This window comes from Salvelinus namaycush, chromosome 15, assembly GCF_016432855.1.
Source record: "Salvelinus namaycush isolate Seneca chromosome 15, SaNama_1.0, whole genome shotgun sequence".
Taxonomy (NCBI): domain Eukaryota; kingdom Metazoa; phylum Chordata; class Actinopteri; order Salmoniformes; family Salmonidae; genus Salvelinus; species Salvelinus namaycush.
In genome coordinates this window covers 22,433,572-22,461,406 of record NC_052321.1, presented here as the reverse complement: position 1 = coordinate 22,461,406, position 27,835 = coordinate 22,433,572, and the positions used below count along the sequence as shown (strand labels likewise).

The window sequence follows — 27,835 nt, the reverse complement described above, 5'->3', positions numbered from 1 at the left end:
TACCCCGGCATATTGATCTTGTACTCCCTGTATATAGCTTAATTCTGGTGTATTTTATTCCTCGTGTTACTATTTAACTCTGCATTGCTGGGAAAGGCTCGTAAGCAGGCATTTCACAGTAAAGTCTACACCTGTTGTAGTCGGTGCATGTGACAAATAAAATGTTCAGTGTTTCTTTTGAAAACATTTGTTAAAGGAATAGTTTTACAATATTAAAAATGAGAGTTCAGTTCAAGTAAGATGAATCACTAATCACATTAAATAATCATCTTCAGAAATAACTTTGTCAAAGCAACAAAATAGCAAGAGCTTTACAATGATGGTGAAAACTTGGAGAAATGTTGAGTTTAAGTGGGTTAAAATCTTCCTATAAGTCACAGAGGGTACACAGAGGGACATGACAAATGCTGAATTGTCACTTTAGCAAGTCTTTATTCATATTAAAAATCAGATTTATTGAATTTTCCATTTAGTTTATTTTAAAAAGGGCACTTCACTTCATTTATAACAGGCTTTCACAAATCAACATTGGTGCACAATTTCTACCTAGTGGTTAGAGACTTGGGCCAGTAACCAAAAGGTTGCTAGTTTGAATCCCTTAGCCGACAAGGTGAAAAAAACTCAGGAGTTTGGATATGCAAAAAACACATTTCCAATTCACACATGCGTATAATACACACATGTACATGTATGGAATTGGACAAATATAAGCACCCACAGTTATTAGGTACTAATTTGGTGGAATGACCCACTTATGCAGTTATGAGTAAACAGTCAGCCACAACATTTCAAAATGCCTGTATGGGAAGTTAAGTTTTAAAACGACTGAAAAAGCTACAGTATACATTTAAAACCTACAGAATCAATACTTAAAAATCTGAATTCTTAAATTATAGAATAATTCATGAAATGTGTAGGTGGGTTATTCTCAGTTTAATCAGTTCACATTAGAATCCCTTTTTTTAAATTCCCTTCAGGTGGTACTGCAGATAAATCTCAGCTTACAATCTGGACTGGGAACTTTATGCAGAACAAGTCTTTGCCAGTGTCATCTCTCAGCTCCCATTCAACAACCAGCTTGATCTAGAAATTAAGAAAAATTGAGATTTTGTCCAGTATTGGAGACATTGGATCAGTAATGCACACAAATGCTTCCCTTTTAAATCGACATCTTTGAGGCTACCTTTTTATACTTTAAGGTCACATTGAGGAAATGAAAAGAGGAACATCTTGTTTTCAGCATTCTCAAGAGTATTAAAATGGTGTGTTCAATTATTTCAGTCATACTTACAGAGGGGTACTCAGACTTCACTGGAAGCTGAGTCACATAGTGATAGCTCTGTGCCTTCTGAATGGGGCACTCGATCCCAGACTTGCAGCCGTCTTCAATGGGGATGGGGAATGGGATGGGAACGCCAGCGATCACACCGTGGACAATTGCTTTACTCGTCTGGCTCTCAACCGCTAAACAAAACAGGCACAGGAGAGATTAACAAAAATGGCACATTTACTTTGAATGAACAAACATCTGTTGATGACATACTTACCACTGTTGAATGTCACATTGACAGCATAGGCTTGTCCTTTATGGAGCTCACATGGTTGTTTAGGACAAGGTTGGATGTCAACAATCACCACTTTACCAACATCAGAGCCTGGAGAGAACAGAAGACAGATTCCATTGTCACTCATTCTAGTAATGAAACCAAGCCAAAGATTCACACCTTGTAAAATCTGTAATTTTGGTACACTACCCTTGTAACTAATAGGTTATACATCATCACCTGACAAGATGACCAAACCAGTCAGTAAATTAAATAATTTTTCATCAAAGTGCCAACACCTCAATCAAAACTTACCACAATCTGCAAATTTCACAGGTTCTGCGCAGGTGAGAGCAATAAGGGAGAACAGAACAATGATGGAAGCAGCGTGAAAATCCATAACTGCAATCTGGCCCTGAAAGATGTTAGAGAAAGATTCTTACAGCTGCGGTTTCAAAAACTTGAATGACTACAAGTTAGGAAAGCACAGAGACCAGAGCCATATATAGCCATACAGACCGTCTCAACAAGCAAATTCAGTGAGCAAAAGTATTCTCAGTTCATTCAATCAATATGACTCGTGTGACTAATACTAGATGTCTACTTAGCTAGCTAACTCTTCCCAGGAAAAACACCCCGGATTAGTACATTGTGTCGTCCAGAGGGATAGACTACAAAACAGGATTAATGAGTTAACCAATTTACTTTGATAAACAAACCAGAAATAACTATTCATTTTCTGGTCTATTAAGAAAGCAACGTTTAGATATGCGTTTTTGGTTGTTGAGTCAATTAGAGCGTGCCCATTTTTATACTCATCTTCCTAAAAAATAAAGTTATTTCAGAATATTTTGGCAAAGTTAGTTGGCTAAATCATTGATCTTGCTTTTTAGTGTTATTGTAATGTCTACAGTAACAAATAAACATTCACTAGCTAACTACCTTTCCATCTTCGTTTGGTGAATATACACCGATACAATATTTAGTGAAAAATATATATTAGGCGAACAAAACTTTTAGATACAGACCTCTCTTCTATGCTTCAGGTGCAGGCTCACAGACACTCCTTACTTCCTTGTCACGAGAAAATTACGTGTATTTACGGTGGTGTAATATTTAAGGTTCGCTGACTGGCATGGAAAGTAACGAATCAGATATTTTATATATTGCAAGAGTAGGCGATTCTTATGACGTTATAAGACAGTCGATTTCCTAACCAATCGTTTTGCGTCTCTTGATCTGACACCGCAGTTTCCATTGGGGGCGGCTTTTGTAGAATGTTATGGAAGATGTTTTTCGTACTACGGCGAGGAGCAATGTTGAGTGCAACAAAGACAATGTCATGGACCCTTGCTAGGTATACAATGGGTATTGGAATTTAAAGGAATTGCTTAAGAAGGCATATAAACAACTTAATTATATCAACAAGACCGCTGTCTTCATATTGCAAAGAAGAACAGCGTAGCTAGCTAACGTTAACTATTAGCTTTACATTGGCTATCACTGTGGGGTCAAGCTTAGCTAGTTTAATATAATTTTGATTGCTGTTTAAAAAAAAAAAGTCATATTATCTAATCAGACAACTTTGTTGGACTTAGTCAACACTGTATGTGTATTGCTTTAACGTTAGTTACAATTGGTTTTATTCAGCTGCCATGAATCGCTGAGCCTTTACATGACCCATTCCTTACACCCAAGTAGTAGTAGCCAGTAACGTTACCTGTCACTGTAAAGTTAGGCCTTATGAATCAATATTGTAGGCATAGAGTTGCATTACTTTGTTATTAGCTGATTAACATTAACTAGTTGATTCGTTTTTATTTGAATGAAGAAATTGTAAGTGTGAAAGTGATGTGAATGTCTTGTGGCTCTTTGGTGTTCTGTTTTGACAAGGCTTTTTTTTCTTTCAGGGCCTCATTTCCCCTTCTCACCAATGTGGGCCAACCAATATTGCTGAGATGTCCCCAAAGGTCTCAACCCCTCTACACAAGTCTCTCACGCTTGAGCAGCAAATCAGCCCAGGAGAAAACAGCAGAGTCCAGTCCAGTTGAAGAGAAAGTATACCTCAGTGCATCATGTGTTAAGGTTAGGGTAATTATTCACACAAAAAAGTATATATTGTCCTCTATAAACAGTATAATGTAACTTCTTATTTAAATCCATCCCCATATAAAGCTATAAAGCTCTAGTGTCTTTCTCTGAGCACTCACTTCCTCTTTCATCAACAGTGGTGGATAATCAAGGGATACTTGGATACTCCATGTCAAGTACTGACCTAATTACCCTATTCTCTGTCTGTGTCTTCAGAGGCTAAGAGAGATCATGGATAAGGGACAGTACCTGAGAATACAGGTGGAAGGGGGAGGCTGCTCTGGGTTCCAGTACAAGTTTGTCATTGACAGTACCAAGAATGAGGAGGACAGGTAATTGTCATTGATTAATCTGTCGCTCTGTTGTCATTCAAGAGTGAACTCATTATTGAGGAACTGAATGAATGGCATGCAGCAGTAACACAATTATTTGTAGTAACACAATCATTGTTATCTGATCATATCTCTTTGTCCTCAATCCCTTCCAACACCCTTTTTTATCCATTCTAAACTCTTTCTCTCCCTCTCTCTCAGGGTGTTTGAGCAGGGAGGGGTAGGGGTCATTGTGGACCAAGACAGCCTGGAGTTTGTGAAAGGCTCTACACTGGACTATACTCAGGAGCTGATTCGCTCCTCCTTCCAGATGCTGAAAAACCCTCAGGCAGACCACGGCTGCTCCTGCGGAACCTCCTTCTCAGTCAAGTTATGAGACTCTGGGTCTGAGACTTGCAGCTTTCAACCCCTCTATCCCTCACTAAGTCATAATGTAGGCATTTTATTTGAAATTATATATTCAGAAACCGTGTGTTCACAGGTGAATAAGTTATTCCACAATTCACAGATGATCCTCATAACAACTCTGCAACTGACAACATTTAAAGAATGCTGTAGCCTATTTTTTGGGAAAGTATGCTTGGTTACAAATTTAACAAAGTTGATGAGAATCAGACGTGCTTGGATGTATTTACAAATTGATGGATTGGTTTTCAGCGTTCTGTTTCACTACGATATTAAAAACGATGTTATATTGGTTATATATTTATACTGAATGAAGATTATGCTTTGGAGTAGTTTGAATGTAAAAGACTGCATCCCATAAAGAATGTAGGTCATGTCTCTATGAATAAAAGTGTCAAAATGACAGCAAATGTATTTGTCTTGGAATCAAATTAATACAGTTAAATTTAGGTCATGATGTATTTACCAAGTAAATTGGGAGCTTTCTGATTACATCATAATAATGAAAGAGCAGCTACTGTGGGAAGTGTGGCCAGTCACCAACTATCATAAGGCATTACCATTTCAAAATTGTTTTGGAACATCAAAATGTTAGTGAATGATTAGTGAATTTCTCATTCTTAATAGGTGTGTCCAGTGTAGACGGGCTATCATGTCAACATAGTTTGATTATCAAGCTCATCAAACCCTCAAATTCACATAGCTTAGATCGCTGGGTGTATGCAAATAGGATTGATATAGGTTGTTGATTTAGTACCCCATGCCTGATAAAGACTTATGTTGTTGTCAATCTTTTATTTTTTTTAATTAAAATTTGATTTAAGAAAGATTTCACAAAAAATATACAAAACAATATCTTTACAAATTATATTTACATTGATGTAATATAAATCAAAATATGCAGTAAACGCATTTAATCAATTTAACAGAATTATCATAAAACGAGGGAAAACATTTTGCATGTTTCATATTTTCTATTTACTCAGTTACATTCCAGTTGAGCAATATCATATGGTTACGAGAAACATAAATCTATATCCTTGTAAAAATAGCCACTCCCTTTTAAACGTATATCAATATGTATGCTCTTAATAATGTTACGCCATAGCAGCACACTGAAAAGTGATCAAAAGGAGAAATGCAACAGTGCATTGAAACATTTTCAGCTTTTTTCCTTCGTTTTTTTGAGGAATTTGGTTGGACAGGGAATCAGGGATTGTCTTTTGATAAGCCATGCATTCCCATTACACACATACACAAAACCTCAAACAAGTATACACACACATTGTATGTTATGGAGGGTTACTGCACAAGCTAAAAGATCACTACATTTGAATCAATATGGTCACACTGCTGGGGGTTTGAGGTTCAACCAGTGGACAACATGGTCACATACACAAACCATCAGGGTAACACAGTGACCAGGTCAGGTGTACAGTGCATAGTATGCTTTGGCATGCTGACATCCAGAACAGAACTGCGGATGTTACATTCATGAGGAAGGCCACAGGAGTTTAAATAATTTATAAAAAATAATTAAGAAAACAAGAACTTGTATTAGTCAAAAGAAAAAACAATGGAATTATATAAAACAAACATCAAACCACTCCAAACCTCATCAGTCACTCAGAAGGAGATTAAGGCTAAATTAGTTTGCTGCAAGTTTTAAAAATGGCATTTTCATCAGTCACACTAACTCCTGCCGACTGGCAAAACTGCCATTTAGAACATTGACACAAACATTCATACTAAAAATAAATAACCACCACCATCAAAATCATGTGCAGGTGATATGAAAGGAAGTTTTACAACTGTGATGTGATGTTTTGGAGGGATATTTTGCAACGGTAGTGGTATGATGTCTTCCACCTCGTGGAAGAACAATCAGGGCTTATACTGTAGTGTAGATGAGGCTCACGCTGATGCCCCGAGTGTTGAGGCAGTGAGTCATGTTTACTAGCTGTGTAGTTATCCCACAGCGGAGTGGAGCGGGTTCTTCTCTCTGAATAGGCATGCTGGGAAAAGCCCATGCAGACCCCTGGACTGGACACAGTGGTGGATGGATGATGTGTCACTCCTGGTGTGCCTCTCAGTGAGGGGCATGGACGCACCTCCAGACAAACAGGCTGCAGAGGACACAGAAAAGGGAGAGGAAAGACATTTATTAACAGTCAGCAGTGTAACACCAAGGCATTTCATACAATATTCAAATGTTTATTTAATTGTCAATTGCTACAATGAACTGAAAACACCACTAATGACAATGTTGTAAAATTGAGACACAGTTTCAGAGGAATACTGTACTAATAGAAACTGGAGTTCTACCTTCTATCATCCCCACCAGCACTAATGACGAAGCGATCCCCACTTGTGAAGCGAATATTAGTCAAGTGGGCTGAGTGGCCCAGAAAGCGTTTGTGTTTGGCCTGCAAAGAACAATAAGTGTGTTATTAAAATGGCTACCCCAAAATAACTGTAGCTGAGCATCATTTAGACAGATAATAGATGCATAGGTTAGGTGGAACTGTAGTTACAGTATATCTTCATGGTCAATAACATACACACCAACATTACAGAGACACATGAATGGTACACATGAAACCACAAACATAAGTCTGAAAGTTCACTAATAAAATAAATATCTCCATTCATGTCAATGCTGAATGCTACTATAAGTCAACGTGAATATGGAAGCTACTGTACAATATGATACAATTCGTGAGTCATATTTAACATGCTATAATCAATCCAAACCAGTATTAGCAGTTATAAACAATTATCAGTATTTCATTTTTATAAGTGACATAAATAAATAGAGCTCACTATTCTATGGCAGCAATGTATGAATTTATAGTTATCTTGGATTGATGAGGTACAAATATCAAACAGAATCCAATATTCACACAGAGACACAGATCAGCATCATAGAACACAGATTATACTTACAAACTTTTCTGGACATGGAAAGTCAAACAGCTTTACCATTCCAAAGTCATCGCCTGTGACGATGTTCAGGCCAGAGTGGGAAACACAGGCACAGGTGACGTCTGCTTTGTCAGTGTTACGGGACCAGATCCCCACAACCTCATCCCCCAGGACACTTGCCAGACAGTGAGACATCACATGTTAGTTAGACAGGAAGTAACTCCAATGATCACGTGGTGCTTTGACTTGGTGTAACCTAGGGGTTCCACAATTTTTGTTGAGTTCAGGCAATAATTTTGTATGATCTTCTGTGTAGAAAAGAACATCATAATTAATGATGTTATTTCCCCCCGTCTGATTTAGTGCCCGGTCAGCTCCACTCTGTTCTAATAAGTCCTACGTGGCTTGTGGGCATTGTAGAGGGACACATGCGTGTTCCTGAGAGTCGTATCTTTCCGTGATGGGGTAATAATATTTTGTAGCTTAAACCGTTCAAAAGATAGAGCCACATTTGTGGGAAGAAAAGAGAAACCGCTTTGTTTACTGACGTAACGCTGGTTCTAAGAACCAAGTGCGATTTTTAAAATGTAATTTTAGAGTTTCTCTTGTGACCCCGTTTTCAAATCAGGCGACCCCACTTGGGGTCGTGGCCCCCAGTTTGGGAAACACTAGGGTAACCCCTGTGTCCCCAGTATTGATTTCATATGGCCCTGTCAGTAGTGAGATTACTATGGAGACCCCAACATAAAACACACACTCACCTTGTCCATGTGGCCCAGGTTATCCTGTCTATGACTGACTGCTCAGTGACATGCTTTCCAGATGGCACCTCGTATACCAGCCGCTTGTAAGCACCAGTCGATATCTGTTGGAGTAATAGTAAATAATAGTCAAATAATACATTAAAACATGATTATTGTGAGTCTTGATTTCATATTGGAGAGTTAATATGCATTTACACAAACAATCATAGATACACAGATCTCGTGCCTCTACCTGAACATAGCAGCTGTCTGCAGAGAAGTCCATCTGCATGACAAAGCTGGGGATGTCCCTGCAGCAGTTAATGCGGTTGAGTTGTGGTCCAAGAGTCAGGTCGTAGAAGTCAACCGCACTCTCACTGGAGCCCACTGCCAAGTAGCGTGAATCTGGACTGAACCTGAGGAAGAAACAGGTTCAGTTCAAAATGTGTCCTCTGAGACTCAGTACACTCATGAAGGATGAGTTTCCCCCATAAAAGGCTCTGGGTGATTTTGAGAGGGATTCCCCCACCTGATATCTTGGATGGGAGAGCGACGGTCCCTCTTCTTGCCCCAGATCTTGAGTGAGGTGACCAGCAGGATAATGAACTCTCCATTCTTCATGCCAATGGCCACCATGTCCCCCTCGGGGCTGTAGGCCACCGTACGAGCTGGGTGTCCCAGGTTCACCTTGTTTAGCATCTTCTGTTACCCCCAAAAAGATTCAACATAGAGAAAGTCAACACACAAGGTTCTTCTAGTGCCTCACATACAACACATTAGCAGAATCAAGTATAATACATCCGTAAGAAAGATTCCATCAAATTAAGTTAGCTCCTTATAAACTGAGACTAGCTGGCTGGCTAACAAGTCATAGTAAAGGGGCTCCTGACCTTCTCTGGGATGTCCCACAGCCTCACAGTGCCATCCTCTGCAGCAGAAAGGAACACGTCCCGTGTGGGATGGGTGCCAACGCCCCAGATCGGACCATCCATGTGGCCGTTCACCAGGATGTTGCACGCTGCATTCTTTTCCCCCACCTCAATGATCTCAGCATTCCGGGTTCCTACCAGAATTTTACCCTAGAACAGCAACAAGGGAAATGTGGATGAGGAATACAAATATAGACTTGCATGGCTCGTTACCCTATTCTTTATACCCACTGGATGGTGGAATGTCCCACCTTTCCTCTGCATACGGAGCGCACACAGTCTATGATCTGTCCCGTCTCCAGGCGAAAGGCTCTGCAGCGCTTCAGCTCCTGGTCCCACAGCTTCAGAGCACCTCCTTCCTTTGACCTGTAGGGGGCACCAAACACAACACTATTGCTGTATACTGAAATCTGAGTTTCCATTCAAGTTTCATACTCTCAGTCCTAAATATGTTTATGTAGAAAACGTTGATTAATTAATCCATGTCAGTTCATTGATTTCACACGACTAACAGCAGTGGTAGCTGGTACAGTGAGGAGAGGAGCAATACTTACGGTCTTTCCTTGCCTCCCGTAACGATGAGGCCATCTCTTAGTGTGGTGTACATGGTGAATACAGGGCCTGTGTGGGCTTTAGCCACTACTCTCACTAGAATGTGCTCCTTCCACACACACACATCCCCACTAATGGTACCTGTAAATGTCAAGTTATTCTGAAACAAAAAAAAACAAACCTGCACTAATCTAGTGACCTAAAAGAGCAGAGGAGCATTGCACAGACAATCAAGCAGTATAATAATCAATTAAATTGCATCGTTAACCCTAATCAATAGGCTTTATACATGTAATTACAACATGTATCATATCTGTACACTGTTGTCATACCATTGAAATGTAAGGTAGATTATATTTTAAAAAGTTTCCAACATTAATTCAAGTTACCATTCATAAGATAATACATAAAATAAAGTATAAGTACATCTTAACAATAAGTACAATGTCAAATACATTCTAAGTATACATGTTCCATAGGGAAACTGCAAATGTAGTAACTGTACTGTCCGATTGGGTATCATATGGCAATAACATAGAGAGTGGGGAATGGACTTACAGCTCCAAATGCTACAGAGAGCATGGTCTGCATGCGGGCGTCCTCTATGGAACTCATCACACCCTTCTTGCACAGCAGAGCCCGGCCCGCGAGCGTCCAGAACCTCACATGTTTTATCCCAACAGAAACAAACTGGGTGTCCGAGTCCGGACGGAACTCTGCCACAAAGATCCGTTGAGTGTGACCCGACCGGCTGGCCACTTTGGCACCTTGAAAATAATGGTGCATTGATAGAAGCTCTGTAGGGGACCTATCTCCCTGTATTCATTGCAGCTGGGCACTTACAGGTGCACCGTGATAAGGTGAATAGCCTGTAATGAGTTGGTGTGAGGTGTTTACCTTCTTGCCACTTCCAGATGGTAATGGTGTGTTCTGGGTCCAGACCCACAGAGAGCAGCAGCTTCCCAGTGGCACTGAAGCTGACCGAGCAGACGCCCCGGGAGTGGAAACAGCGCAGCACAGACAGCGTCTGCTTGTTCATGGCATCCCACACGTGGATGGAGGGCGACGTGGCTGAGGGACGGAACAACAGCAGTGTAGATTCAAGCTTCATGTATGCTGGATGAAAAGAGGCCAGAAACTTTAGGCCCCAACTAAATCCACAAATAATGAAATTCAATGACTGTGACTTCTTTTAAATATGAGGTTTTTACATTTGCCGGACCATACGACATAAGTTAAAATGGATATTGAATATCAATGGTACATTCATATAAAAAAAACTTCGCTTGAAAAGAGTACCAATGTAAGTGGGGGTCACACAAGAGCTACAGGGCTACAAGCAACTGAAGCAATCAAGCACGTTTGTGTGAGGTGCACACCTGCCCTTCCCATCTAACCCACTAGGTCGCAGTCTATCAATATAGCACACTGTGGATGTAGTAGAAGGTACCTGGAAAGCTGTCAATCAATATTATCTATGAAGAAGAGAAAGCTATTCTCAATCTACCATAAGAAAAACATCATCAAGGATCCTTTCAAAATGATATATTTTTTTCCACTAGTGCACCGAAACACTCTCAGTCAGAACAACATCCTCTGCTATATGGGACAAACCAAAACTATTGAAATGGCGAAGTTCTTACCTGACATATCACCAGTATCACCTGTATGGAACAAATGTAAAGATTAATTAAATAATAGGAAGATCAATGGCACTAGTAAAACTCTAAAACACTATTTTACGCAGTCCAAGTGTTAATTAGAATATTGACAGAATACTGTATTGTAGTAGTTTTCCTCATAAAGAGCTAACATGTGCATGGGAATTGTACAAGGACCTCCCACATGCAGCTTTCGATTCTCTCTTTAGAGACTGTTTACATAGCACGTGTTTTTGGTAGGTTTCTGTGGATTGCAAGGGACACAGCAAGCATGCATGATAATTACTATTTTATTCAACTGTGTGGAGTTTGTGATTATGCAGGTAAGTTGCATCAGAGCACAGATAGGGGGGGGGGGGGGGTACAGTAATCCCCCAGTAGAACACACAGTTACAGCACATAGGGAAGAACACATGAGGTCAACCTCTCACAAACATACCTACTTGGCCAGTTGCCACCACGTTGGGGAATTTGGGGTGTTGATTGATAGTCAGGCACAGAATGTCATCACTATGTTCTATATAGAAGCTTTGGCAGGCTGCAAGGAAACACATACACACAGACACACGCACGCGCAACCACGTGCTCACGCCATGCACACACATACAAATATGTAAATTGACATCCCTCGTAAGAACAGTAAAGGACAATCAACATATTTAGGATTTCAAAGAACAGCATTAAGGCTCATTCAACAACTGTAAAACCCTCTTCAGATGAACACAACTCGGCTCATCCCTTCTCTACTCCAACCCCTCCCACCTGTGGTTAAGTTGAGGACGATACCGACAGAAGCTGTGTGGTAGATGATATCCGTCCCCTCATTCAGGTAGTGGACGTTGTTGCGGCAGTCATTGCCACGGTAACCAAAAACCAGATCCAGCACTAGGTCCTGCGGAAGAGTTATGAAAGGGTCAGGATCAAAATCATCTCTATTACAACTGAGGGAGATGAGACCAATTTATTTTTGAAGGTACAGCAGGAACATCAGGAACATGTGCTTCCTCAAGATGTGATTATGGTTAAATTATGGTCCCTGAAGAGGATGTCTGGAGTGGACAAAGCAGAACACAGTTCTTGACTCTAAATTATTGCATTACCAAAACAATGACCAACCCATTTGCTGCATGACAAATACTAATGCAAAAATCTAAGTTGATGAGATATGTGGGTTAATGTAGGTTGCATCAATAGCTAACATCCATAAAATATTATTTGGATGGGTGTGTTTGTCCTAAGGTAACACCAGTCTCACCTCAATGGGCCGCTTCTTCTTGCCCACATTGTTGGTCTGCAGCTTCTCAGGCTGTGGCAGTGCCCTGCTAACAGGAGGTCTGAAACAGACAGCTAGAATAATAGGAGGTACTGTGTATGACCCCATCGTCCCCTCAATCTTTCTCAAGTCAAAGATACAAAATACAAGTCAAGACTTTTATGAATCATGTATTTGGAGAAGACGTTTCTTGAGCTATAAGTGCTCAATAAGTGAAATGTGGGTCTGAAATATTCAATCAGAAGAACTTAATATGGAACATAGGGGATGTGTCTTACCTTGACCCTCTTCCATGGCAGCAATAACAAAGAAAAATGGAACATTAGAACAGGGGTTCTGACAGCACAGCGTTCACAGCTGCCCCACCGACACAGAAGCATAACACAACACTGACAAGGCAGCCACTGAGGACATACAATACACCCCATTCAGCGCCACGGAGTATCTATAACAACCAGCACCTTTAGCATCTCTTTGATAATCACTAACCGGCACCCACAGATGCTGCATGGGTTGTCAAACCATAGTGTGAAGCATACATACTTATTATTATAAACTCTTCCACACAGTTCACCAAACAGAAAAACATTTCCAAAACCCAAGTAAAGACGTTCTGTACGGCTTATTTGGACCATCATTTCTGTAAAATACCAGATATTAACATGCTTTATCATTTGAGATTTGAGATATTTGATATTGAGATATCTCAGGGTTTATATTGTGCCTAGCAAGAGGTACATTTCCCTAAAGTAATGGGGATGTCTTGTGTAAAGTCTCTTACCTGATTACCCCCTGCCTTCAAGTAGAATGAAAGAGGAGAGCAGGACAGACAGAGACAGAGGGACAGCCATTGAAGAGAGAAGAAGAGAGAGGTGAGGTTATCCTCTAAGGGACAGTATGAATTCACGTAACGGCAAAAAAAGAAACGTGATTGAGGAAATCTGGATTTACACAAATTGGGTTGGTGGACCCTTTGGTCTCACTTTGACATATTATCAGATTTCAATTGGGTTTGCTTTCACTACACCATGTTTCAGTTTAAACTGATTGCCTTAAATATTTTGTGTCCATCATGTGCCCAATAAAGAAAGCCTCAAATGAAAAATAAATGAAAAAGAGATTTGAACCCTTGGGTGTCTCTCCACAGCCCTGTGGTCTGTTACCTCTCGTCCACAGATGGCTCCTTCAGCTGCAAGTGGGGTTTGACCCCAGTCATGGGTCGCACGTTGGTGGATAAGGCCTTGATGGTGTAGTTCATCTCATTCTCCCTCGTCACATCACTGTCATAACCTGGCCAATGACAGAAAATATTAAGATACTAGATCAGAACACATGCTGCCTTTTGTACCATCTATGAGAGGCTAAACATGATAAAATATGAGAGGGAGGCTATCTATATCAGTAGAAAGTGACTACATGATGACTTGTGTGTATTTGTGTGTATTTCTCACCCCCATCATCCTCGCTCTCGATGTCCGACTCTTCACTGTCACAATGTCTGGCTTCCCTGTGCCCCTCGGCCTCGTGGGTCCAGATCATGAGGCATGTGTCACCCCCACCAACCGTCACCAGGAGACCATCGTCATGCGTCCACCGCACGTTAGTCACATGGGTGCTATGGGCCACATAGCGCTTGAACTTTGCATACTTTCCCTGTGGGCATTGTTTTAACATTAGCATTAACATAACAGTGTAAATGTAATACATTCTAGTAAGGGCAATGAGAAGACATAAATACATAATTATAAGTGTCTTACCTTGACAGGATACCTGAATAGCTTGACGTATCCCAGATCATCCCCCGTTGCTAGCACGTTTCTGTTGTTGCTAAGGCAGGCAGTGGTCACCTCGGTAACCTCACTGACCACAGGCCAGATCCCCTCACAGGACGTCCCGAGAACACAGGTCCATGTGCTCCAGTCTATCTTCTCTACCTGAAGGAGAGGACCAGGAGAGAGGAGAGGAAGGGTGGGAGGAGGGTGGTGAGGTGACAACAGTGGTTCCAATGAGATTTGACACAGCACCAACCTGACTGCATCTATGATATCTAACCCCTATCTCTTTAATGCCCCCCCCCCCCCCCCCCCCTGCCTCAAAAGGTGTCTGAATGTCACACAGTATAAGAGGTCCTAAAAACACTATTCAATTTCCATTGCCAGAATTAGAATGATGCTGGAGAAAAATGGGCTGTGTTAATGCTTGAGTGCTGTCCTGTGACATCTCGGGGGGAAAAGTAGGCCAGCCCCACTATAGCCACGACAACGCCATGGGCCATGGCAGGCAGCAGTGTATGTGATGTGCTCTGCTTACCTCTGTAGCAAGAATGGTCTGCTTCTTTCCCCGTGGAGCTTCGAAAAATAACTGTTCTTTAGCACCAGTGTTCACTTGCAGTAGTTTTCCTGTGAATGAGAGAACACAGTTAAGACTGAATCTGATATTAAATTAACCCTTTTGTGGTTTATAGTAGGGTCGTTCCACAAAATGAGTGCCTTTTGCGTCCTTTGATATTTTAAGTAGAAATTGTGCACCAATATAACATTTTAAAAGCCTGTTATATTAAATGAATTGCACTCATGAAGAATTAAATCAATCACATTTTTATATGAATAAAGGCTTGCTAAAGTGCCAAAATTCAGCATTTTGACTTGTCCCTCTGTCAACCCTGTGTCACTTCTAGGTAGATTTCAACCGACTTAATCCAAAAACGTATCCAAGTTTTCACCATCATTGTAAAGCCCTCGTTAATTTGTTTTTTTAAATTATTATTCATTTCATGTGATAAGTAATTCATTTACGTATGTCCCTCATTTTAAGATCAACCCTTTTACTTGAACTGAACTCTCATTTTAATATGGTGAAACTATTAATTTAAAAAAATATATTAAAAAGTAACATTGAACATCTAATAGTCAAATCATAATGTAAAAGCAGGTGAGCTGGTTCTACTCTTTTTGGCCATTATCTGTCCACTGGGCACAGACTTCAGTTCAACATCTAGTTTTGATGTACATTTGGTTGAGTTGTCAACTAACTTGAATTCAACATGAGATCAACAAAAAATGTAATGTCACCATGTCATTGTATTAAGGCTAAAAGTGAAAAGGTGTGTAAAAAAAAAAAATGTACTTAAGGCTTTTCACAAATCCAATCAGTTTTCCACATAGATTCAATGTCATTTTGCCCACTGGGTGGTGTTTTGTGCTGGAAAACTGAACGGACCGAGCGTTGTACTTCAACTCTTACCCATAGATAGAAAGGCAAAAAATATTTTAGCAATTACATTTTTGGGGTGAAGCTTGCATTCAATTGCCACTCCCTGTTGCACACAACAAGCTTCCATTCCCCCTTTCAAGAGGGGATTTATAGCTGATTTAAGATTAAATCATCAACCCTCTTACGGTCAACCCCATTACTTTATTTGGCACTTGATAGGCACTTATATAGTCATTTTTTAATTTAACCTCTTCAGATGGAAAAACTTGTTTTTAATGAGGTTGAACATGTGCTCTTTATGACAGAAAGCTCAAATGAGGTGAACTACACTTCTCAAAAGGCACTGAATCGGTAGAACAACCCAGTAGCATTATCATTATCATTCAGTTATCATACTTGGAATAACTAAAACGACTATTACTTTACCTGGAGGTTTAAAATGTATTTCCACACATTGTGAATGAGCCAACAATAAGAATAGCCTGAAATACAATGGCATTGGTCCAGATCAACTGTTACCTGCAAAGGTCACTGCCACAATCAGTGTAGTTGTTTGACCAACATGTTTACCTCTCTTGTCCCAGTCCAGATGGGTGATATAGTTGAGGGACCCCTTGCACACCCCCACCCTCTTGCTGCTCATCACATTATAGATGTCCACAAAGCTGTCACCCGACGCCACCGCCAGGTACTTCCCTGCACCTGTGTAAACACAGCAGCCATGTTTCAAAAGGGTTTCCTTATCTGTTGTTACAAGTCTGTCAGGCCTTCTGGTCAGCAGCCAAGATAACAACACAAATAAAATAAACTCTGACAACAAAGAGTACTCCATATTTACAGTATGTATACGGACGTCACAATTCTTTAGAAAAATAAAACTACTATCTGCCAACACATTGAACAGTGTATAAGAGTGCAAACGTCTATATTGTATAGAGAAGCAATTAGAAGCACTATCAGTGATGTGTTGGGAAACTGGATCCTTAGTATTGCAGACTAAGGTTAACTGGCCATGAGATAGAGAGTTTAGTTTCTAGGTCTCACTTTATCCTCCCCCACTACTCTCTTCCCACTCAGACAGACTGTGTCTCTCCCTGCCTGGCCTTGTTACATACATCAGTGTATTTGGGTCAAGCCTGCAGCAATACCTCTTCTCACAGCAGGGGAAAATATGAATACCTGGCAATATCTCATATATTTTTTCTCTTTCTTTTTAAACAAAGTAATTTTTTACACTTTGTCTTTATTTCTTCAGGAAAGAATATGTGGAGGGAATTTGTAGGGAAGGAGGGATGAGAGGAGGGAGGGATGGAGGGAGGACAGTGTCTGACCTGGTGAGAAGCGTATGTCTGAGATGATATCCTTGCGGTGGTGGAAGGACACTAGGTCCTCCAGGGTGTCTGCGTTGACGATGAGGAAGCTTCCGTCATTCAGGCCCACCGCCAGGGCCTTGCCCTCAGGTGAGAAGCAGCAGCAGCGCCCCCCTATGGAGGAGGTCAGTTAGTACCTCAGAGAGCAATGCACCTAATGACTATAAGAATGCACCACAGAAAGGAAAAAAGGAAGTGAATGAATGTAGCATAGACCTTTCTATTTGAGTGACTCACCTTTCTTGAGCTTGCGTACAGCCAGCATACAGTGGCTGGGGGACAGGTCCCATATGCGCAGGGTTTTGTCATCGCTGACAGTGGCACAGAGAGGGAGATGGGGATGAGTGGCCAGGCCCCATACCTCACCCTCCATGTGACCCTGTGGACCCATCAAATAGATAATACCATTCACTCAGTGCAACTCAATTCAATCTAATCAAGGTACGACAGAGAGGGGTTAGGAACCACATTTTATATCTTCGAAATAAAATATGTGATACACTTAGTAAAATAAATACATGGACTACATGTCTAGCACAGCGTAGCATTTTGCGAACACGCATCCATATTTGTTCTGAGAATTCTTAAGTGCACAATGAAAATCAATGGAGGAGCCGAGCAAACAGAAGCCTCAGAGCTCATTCCATATGTTTCTGTTGCTCGGCTTCACCCATAAGAAATTGCTCATTTGCTCTAGAGCATTTCACAAGAAAATCAATAACATTAGATCTGGGTTTCCTATGGGTCAAATGAGGCCTGGGGAGATAGTAGAAGCACTTGTCTTTGCAAAATTAATTTACAAAATTAAAAGACTGCAGGGCTCATTCATCAGTATTATAAACAGTTTCTGCAATGTTATTCCAGGTACTGTACAGTATAACATAGCTCTACAATGGTTTCCAAAGTGAAGAGACAGTTCCCCTCACTGCCAGTCTCTCAGTACAACCTTCAACCCAAAATAATGTGCCCCCAGCTGACGCCTTCATTACTGACACCTCATTGGCTCCCACCTAACCAAGCTACAAAAACCAGGCTGCCACATCCCCGCCAGCCTCAGTTAAGCACAGCTGGTGCCTGTCGTGTGTGCTGTTCATTGTGACATTTGTGACAGACTGTTGACTTTATAATTACACTGTATGTAACTCTGTGTAACCGCTCACCTGGACCAGCAAGGTGATGGGTCCACTCTTATCCACCTCCAGAATCTCTCCGTTCTTTGTCCCCACCAGTATATAACCATGACCAAGTGATATGGCACGTATGGAAGGGTTGTCCTCCAACAGTAACCCTATAGAGTGAATTATAGGATAAGGACTTAAATTTAACCAGGGGCAGAGGAAGCAATCTTCATTAAAGCTAAATGGATTGAGTGTTTAAATGGATTTCCACTGAATGATTCCTTTGGCGTTGGAGCTATGAGCCCAGTATGTAATGTGATTGGCTTCACGGCAGTGGTAGGGTGAACTTTTACCTTTGGAGCCTGGAGCGAGGACTGCTCTCTTGATGGCGTACGTCTTGAGGCATCTCTCAAAGGTGTCATCCCACAGAGCTACTATGCCGTCCTTCCCTCCTGTCACAAATCCCTACAGAGTGGGACATAATGAGAGAACAGGAGATAGATTAGAATATATTTTCTTTAATCACTCACACTGCATCATTGTATAAAACTGACATCTGAAAGAATACAATCCTACTCTATTCATTGACAATACTACACCATCAGAATAGTAATAGCAAAAACAAAGAGAGAAACAGCGAGAGGGGAAGAAAGAAAGAGAGACAGAGAGAGAGAGGTGTCATCTCTATTTCACATTTCAAATGGCCAGTGTTTAAACCCCTTCCTTTCCCTTCCAGTACCTTCTCCAGGGCGTGCATACTGAAGACTGGGCCATCATGGGCTTTGACTGTCTTTACCAGGAACATGTCTCTCCAGATACAGATGTCTCCTGTGCACGTCCCCGAGAACACCATCTCCTCTGTCCAGCCATACACAGCACACATCATTGTCTCGGTCTTCCCCATATTGCCCTTACGCCCAATCAGACCACCACCTGAAAGAGAGGTTGTGTCATTAACTCACATGACAACACATCACATCATTCTTTGAGACATTGCTGAGTCAACTTTTGTTTAACTTTGGGGTCTCTTACCTGCTTTATGCCAGAACTTCATATGCTTTACCCCTGCTGTGATGAGCTTGTCTGAACAGTATGGATTCATTTTTATGACAAAAATCTTATCCTTGCTTCCCCTAAAAAATGATTGCAAACATTGCATTAATTCCATTGCACAAAAATACATGGATCTGAAATAGAAGTGGAATAAACTTAGAAGACAGTTAGTGTACAGGGAATCATATTACACCCAATGCGTCTGCACAGTTTGGCTGCCTCCCTCCCATATGAACAATAAGGATCAGTGGCCTTTCCTGTCTGATCCAATGGAGCGTAGTGCACACTGGGCTGGGTCCATAATCACTGGCCTTTGTGCTGCTGCATCACTACATGGCACTCACTGAGGCCAGAGCAGTACTGATACCTACTTCATCTCTCTATCCCTTTCAAGCTTTCTCACTCTCCTTCTCTCCCACTATTTTCCCTCCCCGTCTCCTATCGGTTTCCTCCCCCGCTCATCTTTCTTCCTCCCCCGCTCATCTCCATCTTTCTCTCCTGCCCCCTCTCCCTCTAGTCTATCTCTCTGCCTCACCATGCTCCTCTCCCAGCTGAGGACTAGGCAGTGCAGTGCACAAGGCAGGCTCTGTCAGGCCCCATTTACCTCTGCCCGCCTCACTGCACTGTCCACCAAGGCCTGCAAAGGAGTTTAGTGCAGCTCCAAGCTGTCTCTGAGCTGCCACGGGAGCACAGTGCACAACAGCTACAGCACGCAGGCTCTAACTAGCCTGATAGAATTCCAAAGGACTATTTTACCGCTATGAATATCAAGTGCAAAGCCATAGAGAAATAAGACCAGCATTGGGAGAAATCAGAGTGTCCATATAGATGCTAGACAACCATATTTGAATTCCTGGATATTTGATATTTGCTAGTTTGAATTGCCATTCGATTTTACATAATTTTCTTTTTTTAAATGGCCACTTTTAATTTGAGATTATACTCACAGTGAATGTAGCCTAAACCCAGGTTGAGATGGATGGACCAGAGATCTGCACCAGACATACACTTTAATCATTCAGCTGTGAGTTGGCAGGGCCAAGTGTTCTCTATTCAGAAAGGAACAGCTTTAAGAGTCTGCAGGGTGGTTCCCCTCCCTCCTCTCTTCACGAGAACCCAGGACAGTGCAACTATATCAATGTTGCCCTCATATAAAAATGTCCACATTTAAAGTGGAGGTGCTCAAGCTGTCTAGGGAATTAAAGGGAAGGTTTAGATCAGGAGTACTTGTTGTTATTCTCTTGGCTCCGGAGCTTGTACAATGGCCAAGGGATGGTTGTGATGCTGGACATTGCATGACTGGACATTGCATGACTGGACATTGCATGACTGGACATGTATTTTTGTGAATCAGGGTGGGGGTGGATAACTGATTTAGGGTGCAGGAACTACTGACCGGATCATAGCTTGTGGACAAAGACCTCTCATTTACATGAATAATACCAAACTGAATCTGGACCAAAACTAGTATTATTAGGTCAATCTACAGTAACAGTCAAAAGTTTGGACACACCTACTCATTCAAGGGTTTTTCTTTATTTTACTATTTTCTACATTGTAGATTAATAGTGAAGACATCAAAACTATGAAATAACACATGTGGAATCACTAAGTAATCAAAAAAGTTTAAAAAAATCCAAATATATTTTATATTTGAGATTCTTCATAGTAGCCACCCTTTGCCTTGATGACAGCTTTGCACACTCTTGGCATTCTCTCAACCAGCTTCATGAGGTAGTCACCTGGAATGCATTTCAATTAACAGGTGTGCCTTCTTAAATGTTAATTTGTGGAATTTCTTTCCTTCTTAATGCATTTGAGCCAATCAGTTGTGTTGTGACAAGGTAGGGGTGGTATACAGAAGATAGCCCTATTTGGTAAAAGACCAAGTCCATATTATGGCAAGAACAGCTCAAATAAGCAAAGAGAAACGACAGTCCATCATTACTTTAAGACAGGAATGTCAGTCGATCTGGAAAATTACAAGAACTTTGAACGTTTCTTCAAGTGCAGTCGCAAAAACCATTGAGCGCAATGATGAAACTGGCTCTCATGAGGACTGCCACAGGAATGGAAGACCCAGAGTTACCTCTGCTGCAGAGGATAAGTTCATTAGAGTTACCAGCCTCAGAAATTACAGCCCAAATAAATGCTTCACAGAGTTCAAGTAATAGACACATCTCAACATCAACTGTTCAGAGGAGACTGCGTGAATCAGGTCTTCATGGTCGAATGCTGCAAAGAAACCACTACTAAAGGACACCAATAATACGAAGAGACTTGCTTGGGCCAAGAAACACGAGCAATGGACATTAGACCAGCGGAAATCTGTCCTTTGGTCTGATGAGTACAAATTTGAGATTTTTGATTCCAACCGCCATGTCTTTGTGAGACGCAGAGTAGGTGAACGGATGATCTCCACATGTGTGGTTCCCGCCGTGAAGCATGGAGGAGGAGGTGTGATGGTGTGTGGGTGCTTTGCTGGTGACACTGTCAGGGATTTATTTAGAATTAAAGGCACACTTACCCAGCATGGCTAACACGGCATTTTGCAGTGATACGCCATCCCATCTGGTTTGCGCTCAGTGAGACTATCATTTGTTTTCAACAGGACAATGACCCAACACACCTCCAGGCTGTGTAAGGGCTATTTGACCAAGAAAGAGAGTGATGGAGTGCAGCATCAGATGACCTGGCCTCCACAATCACCCGACTTCAACCTAATTGAGATGGTTTGGGATGAGTTGGAAAAGCAGCCAACAAGTTCTCAGCATATGTGGGAACTCCTTCAAGACTGTTGGAAAAGCATTCCAGGTGAAGCTCGTTGAGAGAATGCCAAGAGTGTGCAAAGCTGTCATCAAGGCAAAGGGTGGCTACTTTGAATAATCAAAAATATATTTTGATTTGTTTAACACTTTGTTGGTTACCTCATGATTCCATATGTGTTATTTCATAATTTTGATGTTTTCACTATTATTCTACAATGTAAAAAATAGTAAAAATAAAGAAAAACCCTTGAATGAGTTGGTGTTTCCAAACGTTTGACTGTTACTGTATATATATCATGAGCTAACTCACTGAGAAACATTTTCTAGTCTTGTTTTTCATCAGTAAGTGGAGCGTTCCTGAAGTATGTCAACCCTTAGGACTTATCTTGAGCTTTGATGTCTCTAGTCTGCCTATTGAGGAGACACCTGCTGAGATCTGAATGGATCATCTGAGATGCCATAACAGCTACTGTACTGTACTAACCTGATGGCTGAGAGCTTCTCTCCCTTCCTCCAGTCCCAAAGGACAATGGTGTGGTTGTCATCCAGCCCGACCGAGGCCAGCCGCTTGCCATCCGCTGAGGAAGAACAACAAAACACAACCTCATTCAATTCAAAATTCACACAGAGAGCCTCTCTATTTACTCTTGTTTTGTGAGGAACAGTAAACTAGCCTGGTATAGGTTTGATCCATGGCAGGTAATGGCAGCTACGCCTCTGTCTGTGGCCAATTATCAGGAGAAAGATGAGAGCCTTTGCCTTGATGCTGCCAGCCTGCCACAGTACACAGACTATCTCCATAAAAGGGTTGTTCAGCGCGATGCTTCTAAATTGGAACACATTTCAACTCGCCCATTTCCTGTGTGAAGGAAGAATTATTTTTCTCCATGGCTGACTGAGAATGTCAGGCTAAGTTAAAGCAATAATGAGTTGTTGTTGTGTTCAATGTGTTACATTATCTGGAGAGTGTACGGAAAGCATCTGTAAACAGCCGTGGGGTACTACCTGAGAAGTCTAGGGCACACACTCCCAGCTTGTGGAATCCTTTCAACACAGACATGGGTTTCAGCACCTCTGTGTCCCATATATGGATGGAAGAGTCTCGCCCCACCTGGACAGACAGAAGAAACAATTAGCTTCCACTCATCCACAGCAACTTCCACACCCACACAGGGCAATGCAACAGTTCCAGGTCAGTGTTAGCAGTAGGACATTATCTTTAGTTACTTTGCACCATAAGCATATACAGAAGACCCTCCAGCTCCCAAAGGCATCTTTAGAGGTCAGCCTCTATACCCTTAGGCCCTAGCTACTCTATCCCAGTCTCTGAATATATATAACAAAATGTAATCTACCACCTAAAAGGGGAAAAAGGTATATACGTATATATACAGTATATACACACACACACTACACTACCGTTCAAAAGTTTGGGGTCAAATTGATCAGAAATACAGTTCAGAAATTGTTAATGTTGTAAATGACTATTGTAGATGAAAATATCAGATTTTTTATGGAATATCTACATAGGCGTACAGAGGCCCATTATCAGCAACCATCACTCCTGTGTTCCAATGGCACATTGTGTTAGCTAATCCAAGTTTATCATTTTAAAAGGCTAATTGATCATTAGAAAACCCTTTTGCAATTATGTCAGCACAGCTGAAAACTGTCGTTCTGATTAAAGAAGCAATAAAACTGGCCTTCTTTAGACTAGTTGAGTATCTGGAGTATCAGCATTTGTGAGTTCGATTACAGGCTCAAAATGGCCAGAAACAAATAACTTTCTTCTGAAACTCGTCAGTCTATTCTTGTTCTGAGAAATGAAGGCTATTCCATTCGAGAAATGGCAAAGAAACTGAAAATCTCGTACAACGCTGTGTACTACTACCACCTTCACAGAACAGCACAAACTGTCTCTAACCAGAATAGAAAAAGGAGTGGGAGGCCCCGGTGCACAACTGAGCAAGACAAGTACATTAGAGTGTCTAGTTTGAGAAACAGACGCCTCACAAGTCCTCAACTGGCAGCTTCATTAAATAGTACCCGCAAAACACCAGTCAACGTATTTCTGATCAATTTCATGTTATTTTAATGTACAAAAAATTAGCTTTTCTTTAAAAAATATGGAAATTTCTAAGTGACCCCAAACCTTTTAACGATAGTGTATTTATTTCATTGTTAGCAGTGCTACCTACCTGGCCTGTTGCTACAAAGTCCTTGAGGGGGTGTATAGCCAGGCACAGGATGTCATCGTCATGGCCCATGTAGAAGCGCTGGGTGTTCTGTTGTCGATTGTACACCACCCCCACGGCCGCCACGTGGTACACTATCTCCCCTGTCTGGGTGTAGAACAGGTTGCTCCTGCAGTCGAAGCCTCTGTAGCTGGAGCACAACAACACAGGAAACAATGAGGAAGAACACAGCGTTCACATTTTGGACCTTTTGGCTGTGGGGTTTTGTTGGTAGAAAAGATGGTTAGATAAAGACTATACAGATGTTGAATTATTGTGTGTGCTTTCCGGTTTGCTTGGTGTGAGAACATTTTACACAGGTTATGATTTGTTTGTGTTATGTTTGGCGGTGGTATGTGGTGCTGCCTGAGGTCTCCTAACCCGTGGATGAAGTGTAACTTCACCCCGCTCCCTGGTGTTCTCTCTCTTTTCTTCATGGCCATCGCACGGTGCTTCTCCTTGGACTGCTCTTTGAGCTGAGGTAGATCTTCTTTGTAAACCTGGACATGGAAATACAATATAAAGCATTCAACTCTCTGACATCTGTTAAGGTTTTTACTTAATCTAATATCGGTTGTTTTTCATATGCAACGTTCATAATGTGTAATTTTCAAAGAGCAGAACAGGTGTTGTGTCGCTAACCTGCCGCCGATATGTGAGTTGTGTCTCCTGCTCGATCTCTGAGTCCATCTCAGGCACGTCTGACTGGTCCGAGTCCGACTCCTCACTGTTGGAGTCGCCCAACGTCTCTGCAGGAGAGAAGAAGACGACTTCATCAGATCTATTCTACCACCCAGATGCTCCCACAACAGTGAGTTTAATAAGGTTAAACACACTAATCCAGAACTAGTAGACAACCAGTATTGAGTCCCATTTCAGACAAGACCAAGATCACAAATGGGTGAAGATGACAGCTCATATTCATCAAGCAAGCCTTTGAAAAGTCTTAAGTGGTGGACTGCTTGCCCCGTTCCACAGCCCTATTACTCAGACTGAGACATAAAAATACTGATGCAGTGAAACTCGGTTGGCCGTGCCAAGACCAGGCACTGAGTACCCCTGGCACCGCTAGGCTTTGACTTGCTGGGTCCATTAGGAAAATGAAATGGAATGGCAGTTAGTATGTTGTTTAATTTCACAAAGCGCAGCACAGCTCTGTCTAAGACCATTTAGTTGAGAAACATGACTTACAAATGAGGACAAGGTTGTAGGAGCTGAATACAAACACAAATGTTTTCTTCCAGCTAGTATCACTTCAAATGTATACTTGTGGATCTATGACCTAGAGTAGAAAGCTTTTAGCTGGGATAAGGAACATCATTCAAGGGGAAGGGTCACGGAGTCTACTAGACTTGTCTGCACTTCAGAGTCATATTCACATTGGGGTAGAATAGAATGGGGCAGTCATCGAAATAGGACAGTCATGTACCTTGAGGTGCTATGTGAAGAGCTTCTTTCGACTTTCTGTCTGAAACAAACTTCCACTGGAACACTGAGTGGTCAGCTCCACCAATAGTTATCACCCACTGGTAGTCATGTGACCACCTGGCATTGGTTATATGGGCAGAGTGACCTAAATACTTTTTAAACTTTGCCCCTGGGATAGAGAGAAGAGTAGTTTTTCGTTAATTTGTAAATGCATAAACATCACATGAACGAATTGATTGACAACATCACATCAACGAACAAAGGAACCAATGGAAATCCTTACCTTTTCTTACACACGGGTACCGTAAAAGCTTCACTAATCCATAATCATCTGCTGTTACTAAAACTTGATTATTAAAGTTGGCATCAACAGAGTTGATGTCATTGATCTCTGAGTATTTGGGCCATATTCCATTGACCTCGGGGCCCAACACACACGTCCATGAGGACCACTGCACCAGCTTCAACTCTTCCCTGTTGGTGACCTCTTTACCGCCTGTGTAGAAAGACAATAATAACTCCATCATGTGCAAGTAAAATCAAATGAGCAGCACATTAGTCATCATGACATCTTGTCTCATGGCCATATGTCACTGTTGTCACAGCAAAGCATAAAGTACATGACACACATAGCAGCAAAATATAATTAAGCAGCAAAATATAATTAATAACGGTGAGGTAATGACACAAGAGAAATCCTGACTTCCTTCCCATAGACAGCAAGACTCTTCACAGTGTCATTTATCTACATGCCGAGACGTCTCATTGACAGACTTACTTGGCATCCTGTAGAAGAGCCTCTTTCTGTTGCCGTCATTGGTCTGCAGATACTTGCTGTCTGTGGACCAGTCCATGTGTGTGATGAAGCTAGTGGAGCCGATGCACTCTCCCACCTTCTTGTACCTCTGCACCACGCTGTAGATGTCCACAGAGTTATCATTGGAGCCCACGGCCAGGTGAGCTCCATCAGGAGAGTACTTCAGCTCATGGATGGCCTCCTTCCTGTCCTTGATGTGGACCACCTCTGTCATGTCTCTGTGGAGCGGGAGAGCGTTACTGGAAAGGTCATTCAATACATTCTTTTAATAACCCTCATTGAATTAAATTGAATATCCATGCATTCACTAACTGGCATATTGTTAATGAGTAATGAAATTGCAAACAAAAAAGGAAGTTAACATGAAGTTCATATACCAAGCTAATCAGAAAGAACTAGAAGTGCCCTTTGACATCTGCCCTGTACTCACCTGACCCGTAGGACAGTAAAGGAGCCATCCTTCATGCCCAGTGCCAGGTGAATGCCGTCTGTGCTCACAGCTGCACAGCGAATAGGCTCCTCCATATTACAGCGAGCTATCAGCGCATGATCTATAAGGCTCCATATTCTACAGAGGCGGGAGACAGAGACAGAGGGAGACACAGAGGGAGAGACAGAGGGAGAAAGGGAGAGAGAGAGGGATAGACAGAGACAGAGGGAGAGACAGAGACACAGAGGGAGAGACAGAGACAGAGACAGAGGGAGAGACAAAGGGAGAGACAAAGACAGAGGGAGAGGGATAGACAAAGGGAGAGGGAGAGACAGAGACAGAGGGAGAGACAGAGGGTGAGACAGAGACAGAGACACAGAGGGAGAGACAAAGGGAGAGACAAAGACAGAGACTGAGACAGAGGGAGAGGGATAGACAAAGGGAGAGACCGAGGGAGAGGGAGAGACAGAGGGAGAGACAGAGACAGAGACCGAGGGATAGACAACTTTGTTAGCAATCACGTGGGTCCAATTCCCTCATGAACCATTTAAGTACCTGAAGTGAATGTGTGTACCTATATGTAAACATTTATTTGGATATACCAGATAATTTCAGTGACTGCATTTGTGTAAGGGACACTGTGGATATAATAAGTATAGACTAGCCCTGGAGTTTGACAGTGGTTGTGCTTGGTCACCCACCTGACAGAGCGATCATCACTGCCGGTCATGGCCAAGGGCTTGGTGGGGTGCACAGCCAGCGCCCACAGCTCTCCTTCACAGTGACCCTGCATGATGAGGAAGGGCTTGGTGCGATCGTGGACCACCACCTCAAATATCTCACTGTCCTGGGTGCCCACCAAGATATGATCCCCCCGCCAACACACGCTGCGCACTGACAACCCTGTCAACACACACATGCATGCACAAACAGTTAAATGGATAAAAAC

General features: G+C 41.9%; 3 protein-coding genes across 6 annotated transcripts in view; 1 reads left to right on the top strand and 2 right to left on the bottom strand.

Annotated features, from left to right (window-relative positions):
• Positions 1-408: 408 nt before the first annotated feature.
• Positions 409-2,674, bottom strand: LOC120059883 (NPC intracellular cholesterol transporter 2-like). Its single transcript, XM_039008948.1, has 5 exons — positions 2,573-2,674; positions 1,860-1,959; positions 1,548-1,655; positions 1,292-1,464; positions 409-1,083 (listed from the first exon to the last, which is right to left on the bottom strand). The coding sequence occupies exons 2-5, from the start codon at positions 1,942-1,944 to the stop codon at positions 997-999; spliced, it is 453 nt and encodes a 150-aa protein (XP_038864876.1). The 5' UTR covers positions 1,945-1,959; positions 2,573-2,674; the 3' UTR covers positions 409-996.
• Positions 2,675-2,789: 115 nt separating this feature from the next.
• LOC120059882 (iron-sulfur cluster assembly 2 homolog, mitochondrial-like) lies at positions 2,790-4,786 on the top strand. Its single transcript, XM_039008947.1, has 4 exons — positions 2,790-2,901; positions 3,455-3,629; positions 3,852-3,967; positions 4,169-4,786. The coding sequence occupies exons 1-4, from the start codon at positions 2,822-2,824 to the stop codon at positions 4,341-4,343; spliced, it is 546 nt and encodes a 181-aa protein (XP_038864875.1). The 5' UTR covers positions 2,790-2,821; the 3' UTR covers positions 4,344-4,786.
• Positions 4,787-5,165: 379 nt separating this feature from the next.
• The window catches only part of LOC120060307 (echinoderm microtubule-associated protein-like 5), an 81,383-nt gene continuing 58,713 nt past the window's right edge, over positions 5,166-27,835 (bottom strand). The window contains exons 7-44 of one of the 4 annotated variants that reach the window (XM_039009506.1): positions 27,588-27,789; positions 26,887-27,024; positions 26,418-26,674; positions 25,923-26,135; positions 25,641-25,808; positions 24,854-24,960; positions 24,593-24,711; positions 24,176-24,362; positions 22,983-23,088; positions 22,462-22,555; positions 19,189-19,289; positions 18,896-19,089; positions 18,510-18,621; positions 18,199-18,326; positions 17,276-17,417; positions 17,000-17,152; positions 16,239-16,370; positions 14,766-14,854; positions 14,213-14,389; positions 13,907-14,108; positions 13,619-13,745; positions 13,237-13,251; positions 12,734-12,742; positions 12,438-12,516; positions 11,945-12,074; positions 11,622-11,720; positions 11,165-11,185; positions 10,419-10,592; positions 10,080-10,288; positions 9,524-9,681; positions 9,221-9,335; positions 8,931-9,119; positions 8,570-8,742; positions 8,294-8,456; positions 8,059-8,162; positions 7,319-7,472; positions 6,698-6,798; positions 5,166-6,498 (exon numbers count right to left, since the gene is read on the bottom strand). In XM_039009506.1, coding sequence (XP_038865434.1) covers positions 6,462-6,498; positions 6,698-6,798; positions 7,319-7,472; positions 8,059-8,162; positions 8,294-8,456; positions 8,570-8,742; positions 8,931-9,119; positions 9,221-9,335; positions 9,524-9,681; positions 10,080-10,288; positions 10,419-10,592; positions 11,165-11,185; positions 11,622-11,720; positions 11,945-12,074; positions 12,438-12,516; positions 12,734-12,742; positions 13,237-13,251; positions 13,619-13,745; positions 13,907-14,108; positions 14,213-14,389; positions 14,766-14,854; positions 16,239-16,370; positions 17,000-17,152; positions 17,276-17,417; positions 18,199-18,326; positions 18,510-18,621; positions 18,896-19,089; positions 19,189-19,289; positions 22,462-22,555; positions 22,983-23,088; positions 24,176-24,362; positions 24,593-24,711; positions 24,854-24,960; positions 25,641-25,808; positions 25,923-26,135; positions 26,418-26,674; positions 26,887-27,024; positions 27,588-27,789 — 5,078 coding nt within the window. In that variant the 3' untranslated portion in view covers positions 5,166-6,461. The remainder of the gene's footprint in view (positions 6,499-6,697; positions 6,799-7,318; positions 7,473-8,058; positions 8,163-8,293; positions 8,457-8,569; positions 8,743-8,930; positions 9,120-9,220; positions 9,336-9,523; positions 9,682-10,079; positions 10,289-10,418; positions 10,593-11,164; positions 11,186-11,621; positions 11,721-11,944; positions 12,075-12,437; positions 12,517-12,733; positions 12,743-13,236; positions 13,252-13,618; positions 13,746-13,906; positions 14,109-14,212; positions 14,390-14,765; positions 14,855-16,238; positions 16,371-16,999; positions 17,153-17,275; positions 17,418-18,198; positions 18,327-18,509; positions 18,622-18,895; positions 19,090-19,188; positions 19,290-22,461; positions 22,556-22,982; positions 23,089-24,175; positions 24,363-24,592; positions 24,712-24,853; positions 24,961-25,640; positions 25,809-25,922; positions 26,136-26,417; positions 26,675-26,886; positions 27,025-27,587; positions 27,790-27,835) is intronic. The other 3 variants (XM_039009505.1, XM_039009504.1, XM_039009507.1) reach the window with 3 other exon arrangements.